This window comes from Perca fluviatilis, chromosome 20, assembly GCF_010015445.1.
Source record: "Perca fluviatilis chromosome 20, GENO_Pfluv_1.0, whole genome shotgun sequence".
NCBI classification, from domain to species: Eukaryota; Metazoa; Chordata; class Actinopteri; order Perciformes; family Percidae; genus Perca; species Perca fluviatilis.
In genome coordinates this window covers 19,869,455-19,889,454 of record NC_053131.1, presented here as the reverse complement: position 1 = coordinate 19,889,454, position 20,000 = coordinate 19,869,455, and the positions used below count along the sequence as shown (strand labels likewise).

General features: G+C 42.8%; 2 protein-coding genes across 4 annotated transcripts in view; one reads left to right on the top strand and one right to left on the bottom strand.

Annotated features, from left to right (window-relative positions):
• Positions 1-999, top strand: part of tdrd9 (tudor domain containing 9) — a 38,406-nt gene extending 37,407 nt beyond the window's left edge. Inside the window, exons 34-35 of the mRNA XM_039786201.1 lie at positions 423-495; positions 609-999. Coding sequence (XP_039642135.1) covers positions 423-495; positions 609-707 — 172 coding nt within the window. The 3' untranslated portion in view covers positions 708-999. The remainder of the gene's footprint in view (positions 1-422; positions 496-608) is intronic.
• Positions 1,000-1,280: 281 nt separating this feature from the next.
• Positions 1,281-20,000, bottom strand: part of rtn1a (reticulon 1a) — a 20,065-nt gene continuing 1,345 nt past the window's right edge. The window contains exons 2-9 of one of the 3 annotated variants that reach the window (XM_039786202.1): positions 13,228-13,929; positions 11,951-12,637; positions 4,015-4,222; positions 3,768-3,906; positions 3,442-3,511; positions 3,004-3,050; positions 2,854-2,912; positions 1,286-2,134 (exon numbers count right to left, since the gene is read on the bottom strand). In XM_039786202.1, the coding sequence (XP_039642136.1) occupies positions 2,092-2,134; positions 2,854-2,912; positions 3,004-3,050; positions 3,442-3,511; positions 3,768-3,906; positions 4,015-4,222; positions 11,951-12,637; positions 13,228-13,929 (1,955 nt within the window). In that variant the 3' untranslated portion in view covers positions 1,286-2,091. Of the gene's footprint in view, positions 2,135-2,853; positions 2,913-3,003; positions 3,051-3,441; positions 3,512-3,767; positions 3,907-4,014; positions 4,223-6,019; positions 6,106-9,336; positions 9,641-11,950; positions 12,638-13,227; positions 13,930-20,000 lie in introns of those variants that run through there. The other 2 variants (XM_039786203.1, XM_039786204.1) reach the window with 2 other exon arrangements.

Here is a 20,000-nt window from a genome sequence, read left to right as displayed (position 1 = left end):
TAAAACCGCAGGCTTTTTGCTACCGATGGCCCGCTGGTCTGGGAAAAGCTGTTTTGTTGTATGGTATCTTAGCAACGACTACATTTCACAGAGCTGACAGATTATTTCCGGTTCAAAAACCACTCTAGCGGAAACCACTTTAGTGGAGTGAGGAGGGGCAGTTGGAGCATGCGCTTAACCTGACCATACTCTGGTTAAGGTTTATGCATGCAGGGATACCCAGGTTACTGAAGGAGTTCTCTACGTCTGTTAACCAGGTTATGAGAACTCCGATTTTAACAGGGGAAAGGTGTTTATATGGCGTTTGAGAAACCGGGGTATTGCCTTAACCCGAATATAATTATTTTGTTAAACTGCATGTAAACGCACTGAATATGCATGCGGTTATTGATCTTTGTTTGTGTTTATGTTATGTAATGCAGGCTTTTCACCAAGTCACCACCAAGGGAAGTTGTCACTCAAGTGTACTACGAGAAACCTGAGAAATGGAACCAGGTATGGCACTATGGTATTATTTAATACATTCTTATTTGATCATTAGCGCTGCCACATTCTGTTTTGTGAGCACATTTTGGCTATGTGTGTTTTGAAGTGTTTGTGTTTTGAAGGTGGATCCTGCTCTGAAGATGGATATTGTCGAGCCTGGAGGAGGAAAGACCAGAGGTGTTCTCTTCCAGCTGCATCCTGTCACTCTCCTCAACAGCTAAAATATCACTGTACTCCTTGCATTTGTTTTGAAATGGAACTGATTCTAATGTTGTACTCATAAGCAGTGGCCTGGAATTTTTCATTTAATTCTGTTCAGAGGAGTAAATTTTTTTATAAGTTCAAATGGGACTGTAGCTTTTAGCAGCACAGGAAAATCCTCGATCCTTATGTTGTTTGCACTGGAGTAGTTATTCCATGTTTAAAAAAGTGGCAGCTAAGAAGATATGTAAATGCTGATCGATAAGATCATCCTTTGTAGTGAGTGGGCCATTAAAAATAGTTTGCAACAGATGAGACGTGTCAATCAGTCTTCATTCAAACATAGTCTCATTGTGACCCAAGAGTCAAGTTAAATATATCACCGCAACACACGCACACTAAACTCCTACTACGAGATGAGAGGTCTGTCTGTGCCAGAATTCAGTGGCTTGTATTTATAGCTCATCATTCCAGGTCTCCCATCCAAAGTTTTGTCACGTCCAACTTAGCTGTGGTGTCGCACACAAACTCATCTTCACTCACTTGAAGTCGTCTTATGAATATCAAACTCATCAGTAAAGTGGCTGAGGAGATGTTATACATCAAGGTACATTTATTTTTCTTATTCTTGTAATTAAATACATAGTTAAGTGCAAATAGTTAAAGAGTCCAGGGTCTAAATAACTACAGAGTATAGTTGAACATAGTACAAAGTTGGACAGTTATTCAAACAAGCTAAATATCACCAGATACTCCTTGTCTTCATAGTAGTTGTACAACAGTACCTAAAACATGAGCGTGTGTATTGTTCCTTATGGTTATACAAAAGCAAAAACCCTACAATTACCACATCTAAGACGCATATTGTTAAATTATGTTGTGCTTGGAAACACCAAAAGGAAATATTTTTTGCTATGTATATATATTGACATATACTGAGAGAAGCCCTGTCTGCTAACTCAGAAACATGAAGCAGTATTTAACATTGGTAGCAGAGCACGTCTGTGGGCATTTAGCTTTTTTGTGCCAAAACATACAGTTTGTGGTTTGCACTGCAAAGCGAAAAAGTAGCTTGATTTAAAAACTGCACAAAAGTTCAAATATTTACCCAAGGCTCGACTTCATGCACTTTAATAATAAGCAACACAAAAATGTCAGTTTCTTTTTTTGTTTTGGAGTTGTGTACTTGTCTACCTAGAATCAGGATTATGTACGTACGTGTGACTGTGTTAGTGTTTAAACTGCTATAGACAGGGTGAAGGTTTCTCCAGTGGATGCATTAAGAGAACACCAAGATGACATAGCACTATGCCCCACAGATGACGACCAGGCTCTTCAACAGTGACCAAGCGGCCTGACTATGAGCTGGACTGGACTGTCAGCTTCACAGTGATACAGACATGTCTACTCCTCCTTCCTCTTGGCCCCAGGGATCTTCGCTTGGATCCTGTACAGAGAAAACAGGCTTTAATACCACGTGTCAAAAAAGGTATTTATTCTGGATCAAGTTGTGGTTATTCTGCTTCATTTTAAACCACCTGCTGTTTTTGTACTCTCTTTTTATGGCAGTCCATAGAACGGACTGTCAAGTTTGACTAAAATTGGCAAATTGATAGTGGTCAGTCCAAAAAACTGCAGGCAGACATTTTGGCAGCAATTAACCCTTTAGAAACCCATAAACCTCACTCTTGAATTTAGTTAACAGCGCTTATGAATATAGACTAGTCATTTTCAGTCAATTACATAGACCAGCTGATCCACCATGTGCAACATGCAAGGGTCTGTGGCCTTTTTTATTTATCTTAAACAGACTTGATAGTCCAAACAGTTTTTTCAAGATGTGAATGACGCTTGCAATTTGGAAGGTTTGCTGAGCACAAATGCTCTTTTCAGCAATGCCCTGCGTACACACAAACACCTGCAAGCTGCCCAGTGCAACTGCATTCTTATCTGCTGGCCACTGGGCAGAGGAGTAAGGGTTCAGTACCTTGCACAAGGGCACATCAGTGCCTCTTATCAAGGTACAGTGAGTGCTGCTCTTGTAATCGTTTGCCTCAGATTCCTCACTGTATTTGCGAACAGGGTGCACTGCTTGATTTCCTCTAGTGTGGCTCGGTGCTCAGACTTGGTGCTTGCAGCTTTATTTTTTTGTAAAATAATACTCACTTCCCCACCACAGAGTTGACCTGGGTCCGTATTAGTCCCACATACTGATCAATCTGTGCCTGAAACAAAAGGAAATTGACAGGTGTAAATACCGGACAACATTTTATCATCCAGGGTTGACTTGAGGTATGATGAAGCTCAAATTCCTACCTGATGTTTCTCATAGACCACAGGCATGGTGAACATGGAGACCACAGCTGTAGAGGCATGGAGAGAGTAATGGTTGATGTTAAAGTGTTCTGACCTACAATGTGAATATGTTCAAACAGGAACACGTGTGCCAGCAGGGCCCCCGGCACACCCCAACACTTATCTAAGGTAAACTAGAAAAGAAATCTGATAATGTATACATTCGACAGTAAACATGTCCGATAAATGATTATTGATATATTGGTTCTTGCATAGTGATAAGGACATGCTGCACTTCTCATTAATGACACATGATATAATACAGCTTTGTTATATTTATTCAAGTCCTCTGAAGATTATTGAACTTCTGACACACACAAGACAAAAACACTAAGTGTGTGTGAGTCAACAGCAGTGCTTGGAAATTTGTTGAGACATAGTGAGTCTGGATGACCTCACCTAGGATGAGCAGTGTCAGGCCGTTGAAGAGAGCACCCACGTAGGTCAGCAGCCACATCAAAACAGCAAACTGAAACACAGACAGACATGACATTTTGTAATCTTTGTAACCTGCATGTCTGACAGTATATACACATACTACCAGATTGTTTTGCTGTCTGTGTTCTTAGTTTTATGACAGAAGTCAAAAAGTCCCTCTAGTGGCCCCCGAGAAGCAGAATTGATCTAACGCTGTACCTGAAGGTGGTGCAGTTTGAAGTAAGTTGACAGATATTGTCATCCCTGGCTAGCGATGCTAAAAGGCAACAAGCGAGTTTGAGGCAAACCTTCAAAGAGTCGATCAGGTCTTGTACGAGGAACAGCCTGCGGAGCTCCTTCATACAGGTGTTGGTATACAGCAGGATTTTGTCGGCATATTTACTAATCTGGTCCTGGGAAAGAGCGATTTCGATCTCCAGGTAGGCTCTGGTAACAAATACAGGTTCAGAAACATAGACAATACCTTTCAGTGAGTAAATGCTGTAGACCTTTTTTATTAAGATCCATAATTGAACAATCTTCTATTGTACTCACTTGAAAGGATGTCCCTCATCGGTCTTCTGCACAGCCTGCAGCACAGACTTGTAGATCCTGAAGCTGATGGTAGCAGAGAGGGCTGCCAAGGCTAAGTAGGCGCCGACGCTGACCACGCTGAACTGGGTCAGGGAGAAGAGGAGCAGAAGCACGCTGCTGAACACGGCCCCCGACTGCTTCACATTCCTCCAGTAGAGCAGGTCAATCGCTGGAAGGGAAGGAACAAGGACAAACAGGGTAAGGACCCACAACCAGCATTATCTGACCTCGCTCTTTGACATGCAGGCCTGGGCATCCACGGATGTATCCGTTCCAAAGTGGATTAGTCTGCTGCGCGCTACACACCACACATCTGGGTCAAATATCTGGAAGCTGTTCACAACCCAACGTCCTCAGAGATCCTCGGCTGTCACGTGATCCTGTTTTAACCCAGCTTTCTAACCTAGCTTTTCATTACTGTAGGTTAGAGTGAGCAGTGGAGCTGTAAGGTGGTGTGAAGATGTCGAACGATTTGTCAGTTCAGTTTCTTTACTCCTATATATAGAGCGACCTTTAAAGAAGATAATAGCTGACTCTTACTTGTCCAGCAAGTGTCTCAGTCTGTGTTGCCACACTATATACTATCATATTTACATCTGACGTGTACTTGACACCAGTGGCATCTGGTCTGGTCTCATACGTATACAAACATACAGTACATGCAGCCAGCCAGAGGGAACGGTCGGTATAACATGGAACAGAACCGCATTAATGATTGACCTACAGCTTGGCGAAGGTGGGAGCAGAAATAGAATCCCTATCAGCAGTTTGCAGATAACGATTCAATGTGACCTGGCCAGACAAGCAGCTCTGTGGTCAGTGATGAAGGATGACAATGCTTCAATGCAGTGTCTCATTAATGCAGCAAAGCACCGCATTTCCTCCAAACAGTATCACTTATAAACAATGAGTTGGAATATATACAACATGGATGCAGGCGCACTTGCTGCACCATTTTCATTCTAACATTTTCTCACTTCTTTGGGTGGTGGGGCCTGTAATTCAAAGCCACTAGCAAAGATGAGAGAGAGAAGCAATAACTGAGGATTAGCCCAGTGTACCATTACAGCTGATACGGTCCTCCTCTGGCAGTCGTCTGTGTCTGCTGGAAACATGGGCCTGTTTCCATGAGAACTGTCGGCTGCTTGTTTCACCTCTGCTGAACCAGCTGCCTCCACCACTGCATGTCTAACAGCACTACCAGGGTTTACCATTCATCTGTTGCTACGGACACCTGGAAATTCTTCATGGCACCAAGGGAGGCAAGCAGAACCAATATATTAATGTAAACTTTTGTGCCCGTGAGAGAATCGGTCTCCTGGGTGTCTTACTCTTCCTCTCTGAGCTGTCCGCCTGCCTGCCTGCTCTAATTTTAGCCGTGGAGCTGTGAGCAGCATAGTGATGACGGCCATCTTTACTCCACTAAAAGGCATCTGTGGATGCCAAAAAGGCAAACTAAACCTGGGTGGCAAAAGAACAGACATTATAACTAAGTGATTCTCTACTACCCACAACCCTCCTATGCCGTAAAATAAAATGTATAATCTGTCTTTTCTTTGTATTTGTTATTTCCTATCAGTAACCAATAGTGATTTAGAGTAACTATCTGCCCCCCGCACTCCCACTATCAAATCAAAGACACTACTCATTCAGATTCAGTGGGAACAGGAACCATGTGCCCTAGCTGCTGTACATGCACCACTCCCCACAGAAGCCATTGTTGCTGCAACCACTGACAAACCAACGGCATGTGGCTACTATTTTGCATTGAGATGCTTACATACACACACAAACAGGCACAGGTAGCACATACAGCAGCTGTAACAACCCACAGACACATCAACAACAGACAGCTCTGCTAGAGACAGGTGTTGACCGGCGACAGCGACTGTGCCTTGTGATGTGCTGCACAGACTGCACGCAGACCGAAAAAGCTTTAGCTAGTGCAGTAGAATCATGTACTGACCTGCGGCTCCCATGGCTGAACAGGGAAAGAAGCAGCTGCTTCATCCACGGACAAAAGGAGAGCACTGAAGGGGGAGTACCCCCTGCACAGGAGGGGAGGGGCCACAGGCACACCAGCAAATCAGCATCCGCCTGCGCAGGGGAACTGTGGAAGGGAGGGAGGGTGGGGGGGGACGCAACTATGGGGTGCGGTTGCCAAAGAATCACATTGCAATCCAGCACACACATACATACGCTCTTTCTCTTTCTGTGAGCTCTTTTATGCTCAGGCTTGTAACGCAAGAAAGGCTGCCAAGCAGCGACTAAAATAAGACAGTTCATCAAAATGGAAATGAAACCAGAGTCCTTTTTTTATGTGCGTCATATGACTTCAGTAGCCAAAGATAAGACAACTAGCATAGCATTGCACGCTAATAAACAGCACAGACTGTTGCCATATTCTACTTCTCCATTAAAATGGTTCAGTGGCAAGGATCTGCTGAGCACCTGCCTGATGCAGTTCCCATAGTTACTGTGCTCCATTTTCTCTCCACCACTCACTGAGAGATGGAGAGAGGGAGGAAGGGAGGGGTCGAAAGTGGAAGGGAGAAGAGAGAGAGAGAGAGGGAGAGAGGAAGGGAAGGAGGGGAAAGAGCCTTCCTTTGGGAACAGAGAGAGATTCATTTGCTCCGAATCTGGGGGATCAGCAGCACATAATGTGTCTACACCCCGCCACATAAAGACAGCCTCCCCCTTTATAGTGGAGCACAAAAGGACAAAAGCAGGTTTAACACGAGGCCAGTTAGTTGTCAAGTCTGTGTCAAGAAAATGAGAAAGACGGTGTGTGTACAAAGGGTTTGAAGATTGTTAACGTCACATTACAAACTCTGATTTTTACAAATTAGTCTGATTTCTAATTGATTAAAAGAATAAAAATGCATTTTTATTTGATGCAGCTTGTTTACACTAGATGACAGTTTGGGGGGATGTTATAATTGTTTACATTTGATTTAAACTTGATATTCATATTAAGGCATGCACCAAATATATACAATATAGTTAGGTTTTGACTGTAGAAAAAACTGAACTGCATGGGTGACAGTTAAATGTAAGACGCGCAGGATGGTTGAACCAGAGCACAAAGGAAGTATGATCGCCGAGCTCTCTGTTGATATGACTCTTGCCCCTGATATTCAACACGTACACTGAAAAAACCAGAGCAAATGATTAACACGAGTGACAATAATATGATTCCCCCTCCTCCTTTTCTGTAGTGAAACTAGTTTAGCCTGGCCTCATTAAATCACTGAAGCTATCCTTGTGGCCTCAAACAAGCCATCAGTCAGACAGAGCAAACATGCAAACGGACTTCTGAATCTCAGCTGCCAACAGCTGAGATTCAGAGCTTGAGTCTCAGACTTGGAACTTGAATTTGGGGATAAGTGTCATGTTGATTATGAATATCAGATTTATAGGCAGAGGTATAGTTCTGATCTTTTGATATACGATGGGATGAGTTGCTAACTTGACGCATGGACATGTGCTAGAGCTAGTGTAGACGGAGATATCTCAGCAATCGGACAGCTTGTCTAACAGAAATGACGAATGGGGCCAGTTAACCAAAACATTTTAAGCCATCCAATCACCTTTAGTGTATTTCTAAAGTTTGATTCTTCTCTCAGACCTCTCTATATCATTGAACTTATTTGAATAGATTTATCAATCAATATCAATGCAGTAAAACAAATCCAACCTATTCTTTTCTTTCTGAACTATCCCAAAGTTGGATCGTCAAAGCAAACTTCTACCACATAAAAATCCAATTAGGATTTGAAACAACCAGCAAGTTAAATTGTAGTCTTCTTAATGCACGAAGTTGTCGACACAACTAAATCTGCAACATACCACAGCAGAGTATGTAGGTTTTAACCTATGTTTATGTATTTGAGAAACTAATACATAAAATATGGTAAAACTTTTTTTAGCTGCCATATTTATTCAGTAAAACGTATTCTTCATCTTGTTATCGGTGTGGTTTTGTGACATATGTCATACAGTATATTTAAGAATATAGATTGATAAAGGTAGCCACTCGATTAGGAAACATTAATCACGTGTACACAGAAGATGGTTTTGAGTGTGCATTAGAAAACTTGGCTGTTGTCAGGGTTGTTTGAACAAATCATGCACAACTCTGAAGTTTTGGATATGTCTGCATCATTGTTTGATAATTCTTTAGTAGCTTATGGGCAGTGAGTCAGTACTGTGCATGTCCAAAGAGAATGACTAAACATAAAAATGGCTACAGCTTCAGGGGGATGTGCAAACATCCAACTGCAGAAAATACATCTGCTCAGTTACATCCTTTGCTGTGCTATCAGCTTAATTCAATGTGTTCCTGATTGTCGACAGATCCCATCAGATAGGCTATCATGTAACAGTCTTGGCCAAGTTGAACGGACAATGACTCAGTAGAATGATGACAAATGGGGGTTTGTCATCAAGGTTATTTTTACAAAGCTGTACATCCACAATCAGTGACTGTTGCATTCTATTGGGATACAATAAGCAGATCATTATAATGCATTTACACTGCGGAGCTAAACCCAAAAACAATGGCAGATAATAAACCACAACCAGTGTGGAGAAAGGGACGCCATTTTCTCTCTTGGCCCCTTCTACGAGCCCTCCATGCTATGGAAACAGACAGACGGAGGATGCTCAGCTCCGGCTCAGTCTCTGCAAGGTGTCATGGCAGCTGAGGAGATAGGGCTGATGTAATCAGGATGGGTGTGCCCTGGTTACCATGGAGACAGTCTGTCAATGCCGTCCGGATACTCTGGCTGCCTCGTTACACAAAAACAGAGCATACGCCATAAAAAACCAGCTCCCGTGCACGGTTGCAAAGTGGGGAGGGTGATGACAATGACACGCCTTAGTCTACAACACTGGCATCCATATTAACATGCACCCAAAACAGATGGCTCTCAGCACACTGGTGTGTATACACCTATTGTCCAAAACACCCACCAGCGTCTCTCGTCCCCTCTTCTCTTAATTTTTTTTCTTTTATCGGGGACACACACATGCAGCATAAAGGATCTGTCATCGGGGCGTGTCTGTGAAAGGAGGCGCAGGTAAACAATGCTGTTTTATCCCCCAACGCTCGACAAATACAGTTAATTAGATAAATGTGCACATGCAAAGCACACATATACACATTCAAAAATACACATCTACAGTGTCATAAATAGTTAACCTACATGCAGAGCTAACAGTCCCTCTCTCATAGCCACAAAACACAGACTGATGAGTATATTACAGTAAACACATCAGTACCCTGGCCCTTCCAGCCGCTCCAGGAGCTTTCCTTCTTGGTAACGTCTGCAGTGGCCTGCATGCTGGTGATCAGTTATGTCCCTGTTCTCTTTCTCTTTTTCTCTTTATGGTCTCCGTTTTCTTCTTTGTCTCCCTCTTCTGTAGCACCGACTCACTCACTCATCCCAGAAAGGCATGAATGGTCGAAAAAAAGGATACGGGAGATAGGCTGAGATGACAGAGAGGGAGGGAGGGAGGAAAGGTTTTCAAGGTGCTGCCGACTCGCGGAGCTCACAGACTGATGCTGTGGAGCAGTACTGGCTAGAACAGAAGGAGCGGGGAATATGTGTGTGTGTGTGCGTGCGCGGGGAGGGGAAGGGGGTTCAAATTGTAAAACGCCACACCACCGCAGCAAACCAACCATGCAATGATTAAGAGCCTCGGGGGGTGAGAGGGTGGGTGGTGATCATTGGAGACTAAGCTTTTTTCTTTAAATGGAAGGTACACTAGCTTTCACAATAAAAGCTCTAACAGAGCATCAGAACAGACTGGTGATAGTTGGGGTACAAGCTGTGTTAGGGTTATCCCACATATGCTTGTCATATACATTCAAGCATTTCACTCTGGCTTCCCTTGTAGCTTGTTAGATTTTTTTGTGTGTTAACAGGACCATATTTATTGGTGCAATGATAATATTGGCTACAGATATAGCATGTTACCACATTCTGTGCAGCCTGTCATTTTAATAGTCAGATGTAATGTTGCACACCAGACAGGGTGCAATAGCAATGTTTCCTGAAGGTTGAAAGTAGCTGGACTTGAGGCCATGTTGATAAAATATGGCAAACATCCAGGTCCGTTGTTCTTTATTTGCACAGAACAATATTTAAGGTTGTAGCCAGAGATTGAAATAGCTGTTTCCACTATGACTCACTGATAATTGAAGAGGCAAAGTGCTTGTACTTTAATAATTCATAACAAGAGACACATGCATTACAGCACAATGTACCCTCAGGATGTGTTTATGTGTTATGACTGCCTCCTTATTTGTAATGCAAATGGACCTGTAAAGAGACCTTGGACTGAAAAACCAATGTAGGATGCTTAAAAAAGAAGTGCAAAATGAAACAGTCCAGTCACTGTGTTGTCACCACTGAGCAGAAAACAATTCCACTATAGTTTACATCATTTATTAATCCAATCATCAAAGCCATTAGTCAGTTCCCCTCTGTCCTTCCCCCTGCGGGCAGCCACACCTCACACCTTCTGCTCACTGCAGCCATGACAGGATTCAATGCCAATACCAACTGGATAGGTAAAAAAAAAAAACGGAATTTCCTGAACTAGACTGAACACACTCCCCCATTCCTGTTGCTATGGCAACTGACGTGCACCGACTGATGAAAACAATATCTGCTGGTCTACAACATAGCAGCATTTACAAAGGTGCACTGTGCCCTCTAGTGGTGGAAAAAGAAATACACGTGACCTGGTTTTTAGCATTTCCAGAACCTTCTTACAGTCCAAGGAAAACAAAGCAAGGACAACCTCTTTTATTTACTTTGTTATACATTTCAAATTTGTAACTGACTCTGTTGTCACATTCTGCTGGACCAGGGTGCATCAGTAGCTGTAAGTTTCAGGAAACTAAAGCCAAACAGCATTCATTAGGACATGGTATTTCCCGGCTCTGTAACTGTGAAATTCAAGATGAAGCCTTTAAAGCCCCTAAGTATGAATGTGCCCCAGTTTTGACATCCTAGGATTATGTAAACCCACTGTATACAAGGACAGAGAGAACAACCAATGAATGTGTACTTTAGACAGCATTAACTCCTGCTGACTGCGATTGGCATGTCTGACCTATCTAGGCACAGAGTGATGTAGCAAGATGCTGAAAGAGTTTAATAATCAACATCTGCAATTCTGTAATTTGTGTAGAGAGCTATTTTGGTGGTGTGGCTGTTAAGTTTTAGTCATCATGCTTCAAATCATCAGTCATAAATGTGAATCAATGTATCCCCACTCTGCTTTTTTTCTCAAATTTACCACCAGGGGGAGCAGACTTCAGGAAAACACTACCGCCCCCCAGCCACCCCCACCCCAACCCCCGCCCCGGCACAGACACACACTCAGCAGCGGAACATCCCATCTCTCTCAGCAATCCTGTTTACTTTCCCGGCCTTGTCAAAAAAACAGTCAAAGCAAACCATGCAGGTAGCTACCAGGAAGTAAACAGAGACACACACACACACACACACACACACACACACACACTGCGTTTGTGATTTGATTAGAAATAAGCGCTTAGTAATTTTCAAACTGTTTTAATCTCTAGCTATGATGGGTAAGATTTATACACATAAATGCAGACGTGATATAACACAACACTACCTGTTCCACAAGCTGACAGCACTATCTCTGGAAAGCCAGTATTCAAGATAGCAGTTTATAAGCCGAGGTGAAACCGCTGCAACAATGAAAAGATTACAGACATGTTTTGTGAAAATCTAGTACTCCGCAGAGAGGCAGTAACAATGTATATTCTTACATTTGTGTGCAGGGATGAAAAATTACTCCTTTAGAAAACATCACATACTGGGCAAAAGAGAATAACAAGATTTTTAAGACTGACCTTTTTGCTTATCAAAGCCCTGCAGGATGGTTGAGGCGGCAGGTTTTCCCAGATCTCCTTTGCCCTCATTGGTGTGCTTGTGCATGTCGTCCTGGTGGGGCCTCTCTGATCGCACCTCTGGGGGCACGGCAGCAGTGGGTGGTTTGGGCTTGCTGGGGCGATCCTCCTCTGTTTTCACTGGGGTCTTGACCTTTTCTGTGATCAGGGGCTCAGCTGGCATTGCCTCAGCCGTACTGCGGGGAGGGGTGGCACTGGGAACCAGGGGAGAAAGAGGGCTGACTCCCTGTTTGGGGCCACTGAAGCCCTGCTCTCTCTTTGGGCTCTCTTCAGACGCAGACTCAATGAAGAGATCACTATCAAGCTCTGCCTCTCTCTCCTCCCTCAGAATGCTGTAGGCTGTGGGTGGGGCATGGTTGCCTGCTAGGCCGAAACCACCTTTGGCGACTGGGGGATTGTCAAAGGGGTTGTTAGGCTGGCTGAAAGTGCCCTTGCTTTTAGGGGGCTGGGCAAATGGGTTGCTAGTGGCCTTTGGAGGCTCCTCAGACACCAGCTCAATCTCTGAGTCTCCAGACTCTGCGCTGCTGCCATCTTGCTCCCTGCTGCCTGCCTTTGTGCTTGGACTGCTTTTGGAAGCTGCAGACTTCACTGTGTCAGCCTTGAACATATCCTGGGAAGTGAATTCTTTTTCTGTTCAAAAAGAAATGCAGAAAATGCATTCATGTCTTCATTCACATTATAAATTCAGACATAAAGTATCTGCACATAAAACTTAAAGCTAGCCTATGTAACTTAAAAGAAGAAATAACACAATCTTCTACATATCAAATGTTTATTCAATTCTCCTGTTACTGCCTTACTTGGTCTGGTATGACCAGTAGCTTATGCTGGATAATATTACCTAATGTTAACAAACTTAGTTAGTTAGATAGTTATTGTTGTCATTACTGAGTCATTTTGCTTACTTTATGACTCTTCTCTACTTTTGCTACTGTTATGCTACATACAGTAGGCTAGCTTTAAAGACAAGTTCTGAAGTAGCACTGACTCTAATGTAGTGTAAGTATTTAATTCACTTCATTAGACAAAAACATACATTCCCATCTGGTTATTTTATCCATAAACAGTTTCTTAACTGATTTTTTCAGAAAATGTACTATAATATAATATATACTGGTATCACAAAATGAAATACATATACCATGATGGGGGATGATATCTACATCACCAACGTCTATATCTGACCAAGTGACAGGTGTTTGTGTGTGTGCTGTGCCTACGTGTTGGTGAAGCATTGGGAGTGGAAGCAGGGCTGTCATCCTCTGGCTCTGATAGCGTCACAGTTGGAACCCCCTGTAAGCCCAAACTGAGGACGTTTTCACGCTCAGGTACGCTGACTGGAGGGGGATGTTGCAGCGGCTCAGTTTTGACAGTTGGAGGCTGGGACTCGGTCAAGGTGATCTTCACCGGGCTGGCCGTCTGTGGGGTGCCACCCAGGTTTCGGTAGGAGCGGTAGTCTGACAGCTCTTCATCAGATGGCTCCTCCACGTACGGGAAGGAGTGGGAGCCCAGTGCTGGACCTAGGTTTTCCTCTTCCTCATCCTCATCTCTTCCATGGTTTTTATCCATGTAGCTGACCAATGAGTCATGACCAGTTGAGCCTGTGTCCACCAGGCTGTGCTGGTCACGGCGCTCATCCCCGTAGTTGATGTCCATGTAGTTGTAGGATTCTGCCTTATCTGAGCCAAACAGAGATTTTGGCATGTCATCAGCCAGGTCGGAAGTCATCTTGGTGTTGGAGCTGAAGCTATAGGTGTCGCTGGAGAAGTGATCCAGGCCAGAGGAGGGCTTGGACGATTTCAGGTCATCCGACAGGTAGGAAGCTTCTTGACCCGATGTGAAGCTCTGATTTGACATCAGGGAAGTGTAGACATCACCATCATCATTCATAGGCTTCCTAAACGGGCCAGACATGGGTTCATCTACAGAGATTGGCAGGAAGAGAAAGAACTGAAGCTTAGTAAGGTTACACACAGGAAACCAGTAAGTAAGAATGAAAGCAGTCTCTGCGTAATACGATCAAATAAAATCAGCCTGTGCCTGAGCTGTTTGATTAATAAAAACATCCAGTTAAACAAGGCTATGCTTCAGCTGGCGCAGCCGCCAAGGGAGAGGGGCTGTGGCACTGTGAGGGCAACACAGTCAGACTGGGTGCTCGGCTGTGAAGATCAGTGAGGCAGCAGTAACAGAGGGTACTTGTACCCAGTGTGGGACAAAGGGGGATTGTTCAGACCCCAAAACAACTTGGTGCCACAACCGGTCTGTTCTAAATCATGCAGGCAAAGGGCTTTCTCTAGTCACATCTCTGCTCTGTATTCACTAATCCTGCATCTGCCCTAACAAATTAGTGTCATAAAAACAAATACACTCACAAACGATATGAACAATATACTGTATGTACCCTCTCCAAAATCTAAAAGGCTTAAGTTAGGCTACATTAGGTTGACAAGACTCTTCCGCGGTAATACTTCAAACACAGCACGCTCAGTGTAGTATTCAACACACACGCAATAATTAAATAATACTAATTACTGTGATAATAATTGTAGTGCTATTGCCGTTTTCAATTCCAATTAAAAATGTAAAACCAAAATAAGTTAGCTGTGAATTTGTGTGTACTCTGCTGTAAAATATCACTCAACATACCACTGAATAATTTGTTACCGTGCTGCAGGGAAACATTAAGGATGCTCATATTACACATCACTTGAAAAACAACGGAACAGACTTGATATCGATGTTATTTCATACTTTTGAGGTCAGAAGTCATGGTCAAGCCAAGTATTCATATTTCTTGACTTTTAATGTCCACCAACAAGCATGCACGGTCTCATTTTCATACACAAATACAAAAGCATAAACACAGAACCCACACACAAATGCACACTATACAGTGCCACACATCTGATGCTAATGCTTGATTCTTTTGTTGTGCTATGTACAAGTCAGAGTTTATACTTCAATGTACTGAGCTCCTCCTCCTGCTCTCTAGCCCTGCTTCTCCCAGGGCAGTGGTGGTGCTATAAATAGGCTAGGTCCAGCTGCTGGGCTGGATGAGGGGGGAAGATTTAAAATAGCAGCCTTAGGGTTAGCTCTGGAGGATGCAGACTGACTGACAGAAGACCCAACAGGTCAGGACGTCCCGTCCCTCCCTTCGCTTCCTCTAAAAAGCCCCACCACACTTCCCTTCTGCTGTCCTTCCTACTGCTGCTCCCTAAGTCATTAACAATACATCATTCCGCAGTACAATGGCATAAACACTACACACCCATGCTAGGACATAGGGGGAGGGCTGATGTGACATGGAGGAAAAGCAAAGCAGGCCCACACTCTTGAGCTTGAGATTCGTTTGTATCTAATAGGCTCAAATGTCTTATAGATCAACATCTTAACTACAGATGGATCCAAGCCGTATGCAACATGGATGGGCACAGCTGTTGAGCCAAGTTCAGTACAGTAACATGCATGCCCTTGATGTACTGCTAAAGCGAACCAATGTATAATCCTCTTAGTGTACTATTATTGTATAGGTCCCATCAGCCATCACCCTGGCAACACCATCATAATCTTGCACTCACTGATTCACTGTATAAATACCTACTGTGCCGATGTGGGAAGCACTCAGGGCTACTACAAACTGTGAAGACAGGGGATCTCCAGGGCTGTGAACTGCCAGTAATCCTGTTGACTGTAGGCAACACACCCCCTCTCTCTCTCTATCAACCCATTCTATGTACCAACACAGAAACTCACCAGCAGTTGCATAAGGCATCTGTAACAATAGAGACTGGTGCTTGTCTTTAACTGCCATGAGGGTAGCTGCTCTGGGCAGCAACTTGACAAAGTTGGTGTGTTGAGATTTAATCTGTTGATATATCGTAGCACCCAGACACTGGGGCAAAAAACACACAAGGCTGAAACAAATGTTTTGCTGCACTCTGATGGGATTGGACGTGACAACAGATGAATTCTCAGCTCACACTGTAGCCACACAACATAATCATGTCACTGAAAGCATGGTGCAGTTAAAGTCCTGGTGGATGTGCTGTGAAGGGGCAGTCCTTTTGTTGTCCTCTGTGCAGCCAGTGCAGCCCCGAAACTAATGCATCTTGACAATCTGTGCTACGCCAAGGCATAGGCTCCTAATTATCAGGCTACAGACAAAAACATGTGAGCGCAGACGATATCAAAAGAACTGGAGTTGCAAAATGAATATTACCACTTTGAAATTAAGGGTTTACTGAGCTGCATGTGGGATTCAGTGCGCAGCAGGGTTTACTCCCTTGAAAACACTTAATGTTTCACTGCAGTTATTCAATGTGGAATAAAACAAATAAACTAATGTGATAACATAAAGTGATTTAAAAATCAAAATGTTCACGCAAACAGCTGTTTGATTTGGGTGTTGTCTCACCTTTTGCAGCCAGTGCAAAGACAGAAGAGATGCAGCTGACTTTCAAAGGAACTATCTCGGTCAGTCTTTGTCGTCCAAGCACCCAAGTACATCAGTAGTTCAGGTTTACTTTCAAATATCTGTTAATCCAGTGCACTGTAATGATTCCATTACTCTGTCGTGACCCTCTCGACCTTAGTGTTACCTTTCAGGAGTTCGCTTTCACTCCATGACCTTCTAGAAAGCAATCCATCCAGACTGTGCCCTTGTTTCAAAGCCATCTGTGCCTTTAACGTTAAATAATATGCTGTGGCTTTATTACTTGAGGTATAAATTGTCCTGTTTACTTGGAACTTCGCAGGTTTAGAAAGATAAAAACAGAAATTGATTTTGTAAGCATAAATTGGCTATGCACATATTATGAAACATTTAAATTAACCTCGTATTTATTTTCTTTATCCTGTTCTTTGGTGTACAATTTATTTATACATGTTCACATAAATATGTAATCTGAAAGTACATATAAGTACATATTATATGTTCTATGGGGAGTGGTATAATATTAGATTCCTATATCAAGTCCCTTACTTATTTGAAGTATCTGACGCCCCAGTCAGACTGTTAATGGTCTCTGGCTTTAAAAGCTTTGGTTATGACGTTTGTGTTCATAATGTATTGATTACAATGTTCTTGGCTGAACAAATACATGAATAGTAGGGACCAACTATCCCACTTTAAAGAAAAAGGGAGAGCACAAAGACAGTCTGTACTAAGAGCTGAGGTACAACAAAACTACTAGCAGGGCTCGATAGGAGAACAGCTGTGCTGAGGGATTCAGCTGCCCTGAGCTGCATTGATCCAAGACAATGAGGACCCACAATTACTGTAAGAAACGTCAGTGTATCCACCATTCTTAAAAAATCACTAAAGGCCACACAGGACAAACATTGTTGTTCCAGCAGCCTTTGTCATAGATAAATCAATGTAGAGGCAGTTTAAATAAAAGCTAATCTGTCTGATTCTGAAGCTGAGGTACGTACAGTACCTGTCTTCTGTACTGTATTGATCGTACTTTTCTTGCTTGGATAGAGCTTTATGGATGAATGGAGAGGATGTGGGAGGATCCATACTGAATGTCTGGAAGCTATCTGCTTTGGGTCAAAGCTGTCAATTCAGTAGGACTTTGGATTGGCATTTCACTTTTATTGTACAGACAGAATTTGGCATTTAAGTGTACAGATGCAGGCAGGAAGGCAGGCGCGTGCCTATAAGCTACAATAACCAACACAAAAAAATTAGATGGACTACACTGTTAAAAAGCATCTCTGCTGATAGTAGCCCTAATCCCCTGAGCTGTTTTGCAATACTGTGCTCAGGGATTACTCTGTGCCCACAGGCTAGAGAGCTAGACTGAGGCAGTGAGATTGTTAACTTAGCATCAAATTTCACTTACTGGCTTTTAATTGTTTTCAGGGTAAACATAGGGGATCAAAAGAAAGACATTATGATTTATTGATATAATGATAGCAGTAATGCTAATGTTATTGTCCCCTGCAGTGGAGCTTTTTGGGCAGGGTCTGTCATGCTTTTATCTGTCCTTTTATAACTCAGCATTAGCTAATTGCTCCTGGAGAAAGATGAAGATAAATGAGATTGGAAACCTGGCAGGTAACACATGGCATGAGCACTCTAAATCATTCTGGAAAGCAGACACGTGCATATTGTACAACCTTTAAGCCTTATTTAATTATGTAAGATGTTGGACAACACATTTTTATCCGCAATAGCTAACTGTTGTACATGCAGACATTGGCTCACACCTGGGAGTTGCTCAGCTGATCACTGACATCTAAGTGCTTTTGTCAGAATCCGATATGGAATTAAAGGTATCCGTGAAGGAAAAAGACATTTCTTTGTATTTCCTGTTTTTCCCTGACATTCTGGCCATTTGAACTATCGGCCTTCTCATCACAGCCTCGCCTCTCTTGCCATTAAGCCACTCTCCCCTCCTCCTCCAGCCCTCTATTATCTTGCATCTTTATCTTGTCTGAAAAGACCTAGCACTGCTCGGCCTCCTGGGAACAGGAGCTAAAGGCACAAATGCACTGTGCTGGCTTATGCAGTCTAGCAAGTCCACTAAGTGTTTTCTCTATCGGACAGATATGGAAAAGACCCAGGCAGACATATGCTGTCTCATCCTTGTCACTGATGATATTCTGAAACGGAGAAGGACTCGAGTCTAATCCACCTCTCAGGGACTGGATTGTGGGAGAACCTTTCTCATGACTGATGCACTTTGTCAGGACGTGATGAAGTGACCATTATAATGCACTATGGAGAGCTTGTTGGGGGGAGGGTGTCAAATAATGTATCACTGTTTGTGTACAATATGCACTTAGTTGTTTTCTTTTATGCTAGACAGCAGGAGAGACTATTAGACACACCATGTGCTAAAAACAAACTGTGGGACTTTCACAGCACACTTAGACCTCGTCATCATGATGCAGCAATATCTTCCACAACTTTTTTTTCATGCATCTTGAAACCTTCACAGGACTTTTGAGGATAAAAGAGGCTATACTGCACTGCACTGTGTGTGATCCAAGGTTCTGTCCTGTGGTAATTTAATACAGCTGAAATCAGCATTATTGGCGTCCTGCGGGTAGATCAACTGTTGTGAACAAAATTTAGGACAGCCATGGATCAATTACCTAGAGAGGCAATTCTAGACATCTTGAAGAGATACTATTTCACAGTTTGTACTGTTAAAAGGCCAAACTTCTTTTCTCCCTCAGTAATAAAAAAAAAATCTTTAAGTTTCCAAAACTTGAAATATTATTTTGCGATTGTTGTTGGTAGTGAATGTCTTTGACAAAGATCAGAACAGACTATAACTTGTCTGGTCAAGAGGAAAATGTCCAGTTTGCCCTGCTGGATGTGATGAGATCTGCACTGTTCCCACAAAGAACATAAGTGACAGAGTGGATTATTTCACTGGTATGGGCACGGCTCAATGGGAGTCACAGCAATAAGAGACTGCAATTCTTTCCATTTTTAGTACTCAAAACATACGTGTGTGTGTGTGTGTGTGTGTGTGTGTGTGTGTGTGTGTGTGTGTGTGTGTGTGTCTGTCTGTGTCTCACAAGTCGGAGCTTGTCTGGCACACTGTTATGAAAGTAGAGCCTATGTTTTGTTTTCTTTCTCTAGAAAGCGAGGCCAAACATCGACTAGCCAGTTCATCATGTCACTTTATATTTTACATGCAGTCTGCTTGAAAAGGAGCTAAACATTTTGCTTTTTTAAGTGATATAAATTTTGCAATGCCTTTTTCTTTCCAACTCTTTTAGCTCTGGATATTTAATTTCTACTTTCATGCTAAATTATGTGCCTCAAACGATTAAAGTCTAATTTATGCATTAAATAATGCTCTTGTCGTTAACGGATATACAAGAAAGACAAAGTTTGTTTTCTTTTTTTTGGTTTTAGACGAGCAGTAGCGAAGAAGATAAATGCCTGAGCTGCAAAGAGAGGAAACTAAGCGCAGTTCTTTTTTAAAACATCATCTCATGAATTTTTCAGTGAATCCGTGAATGAAAGTAC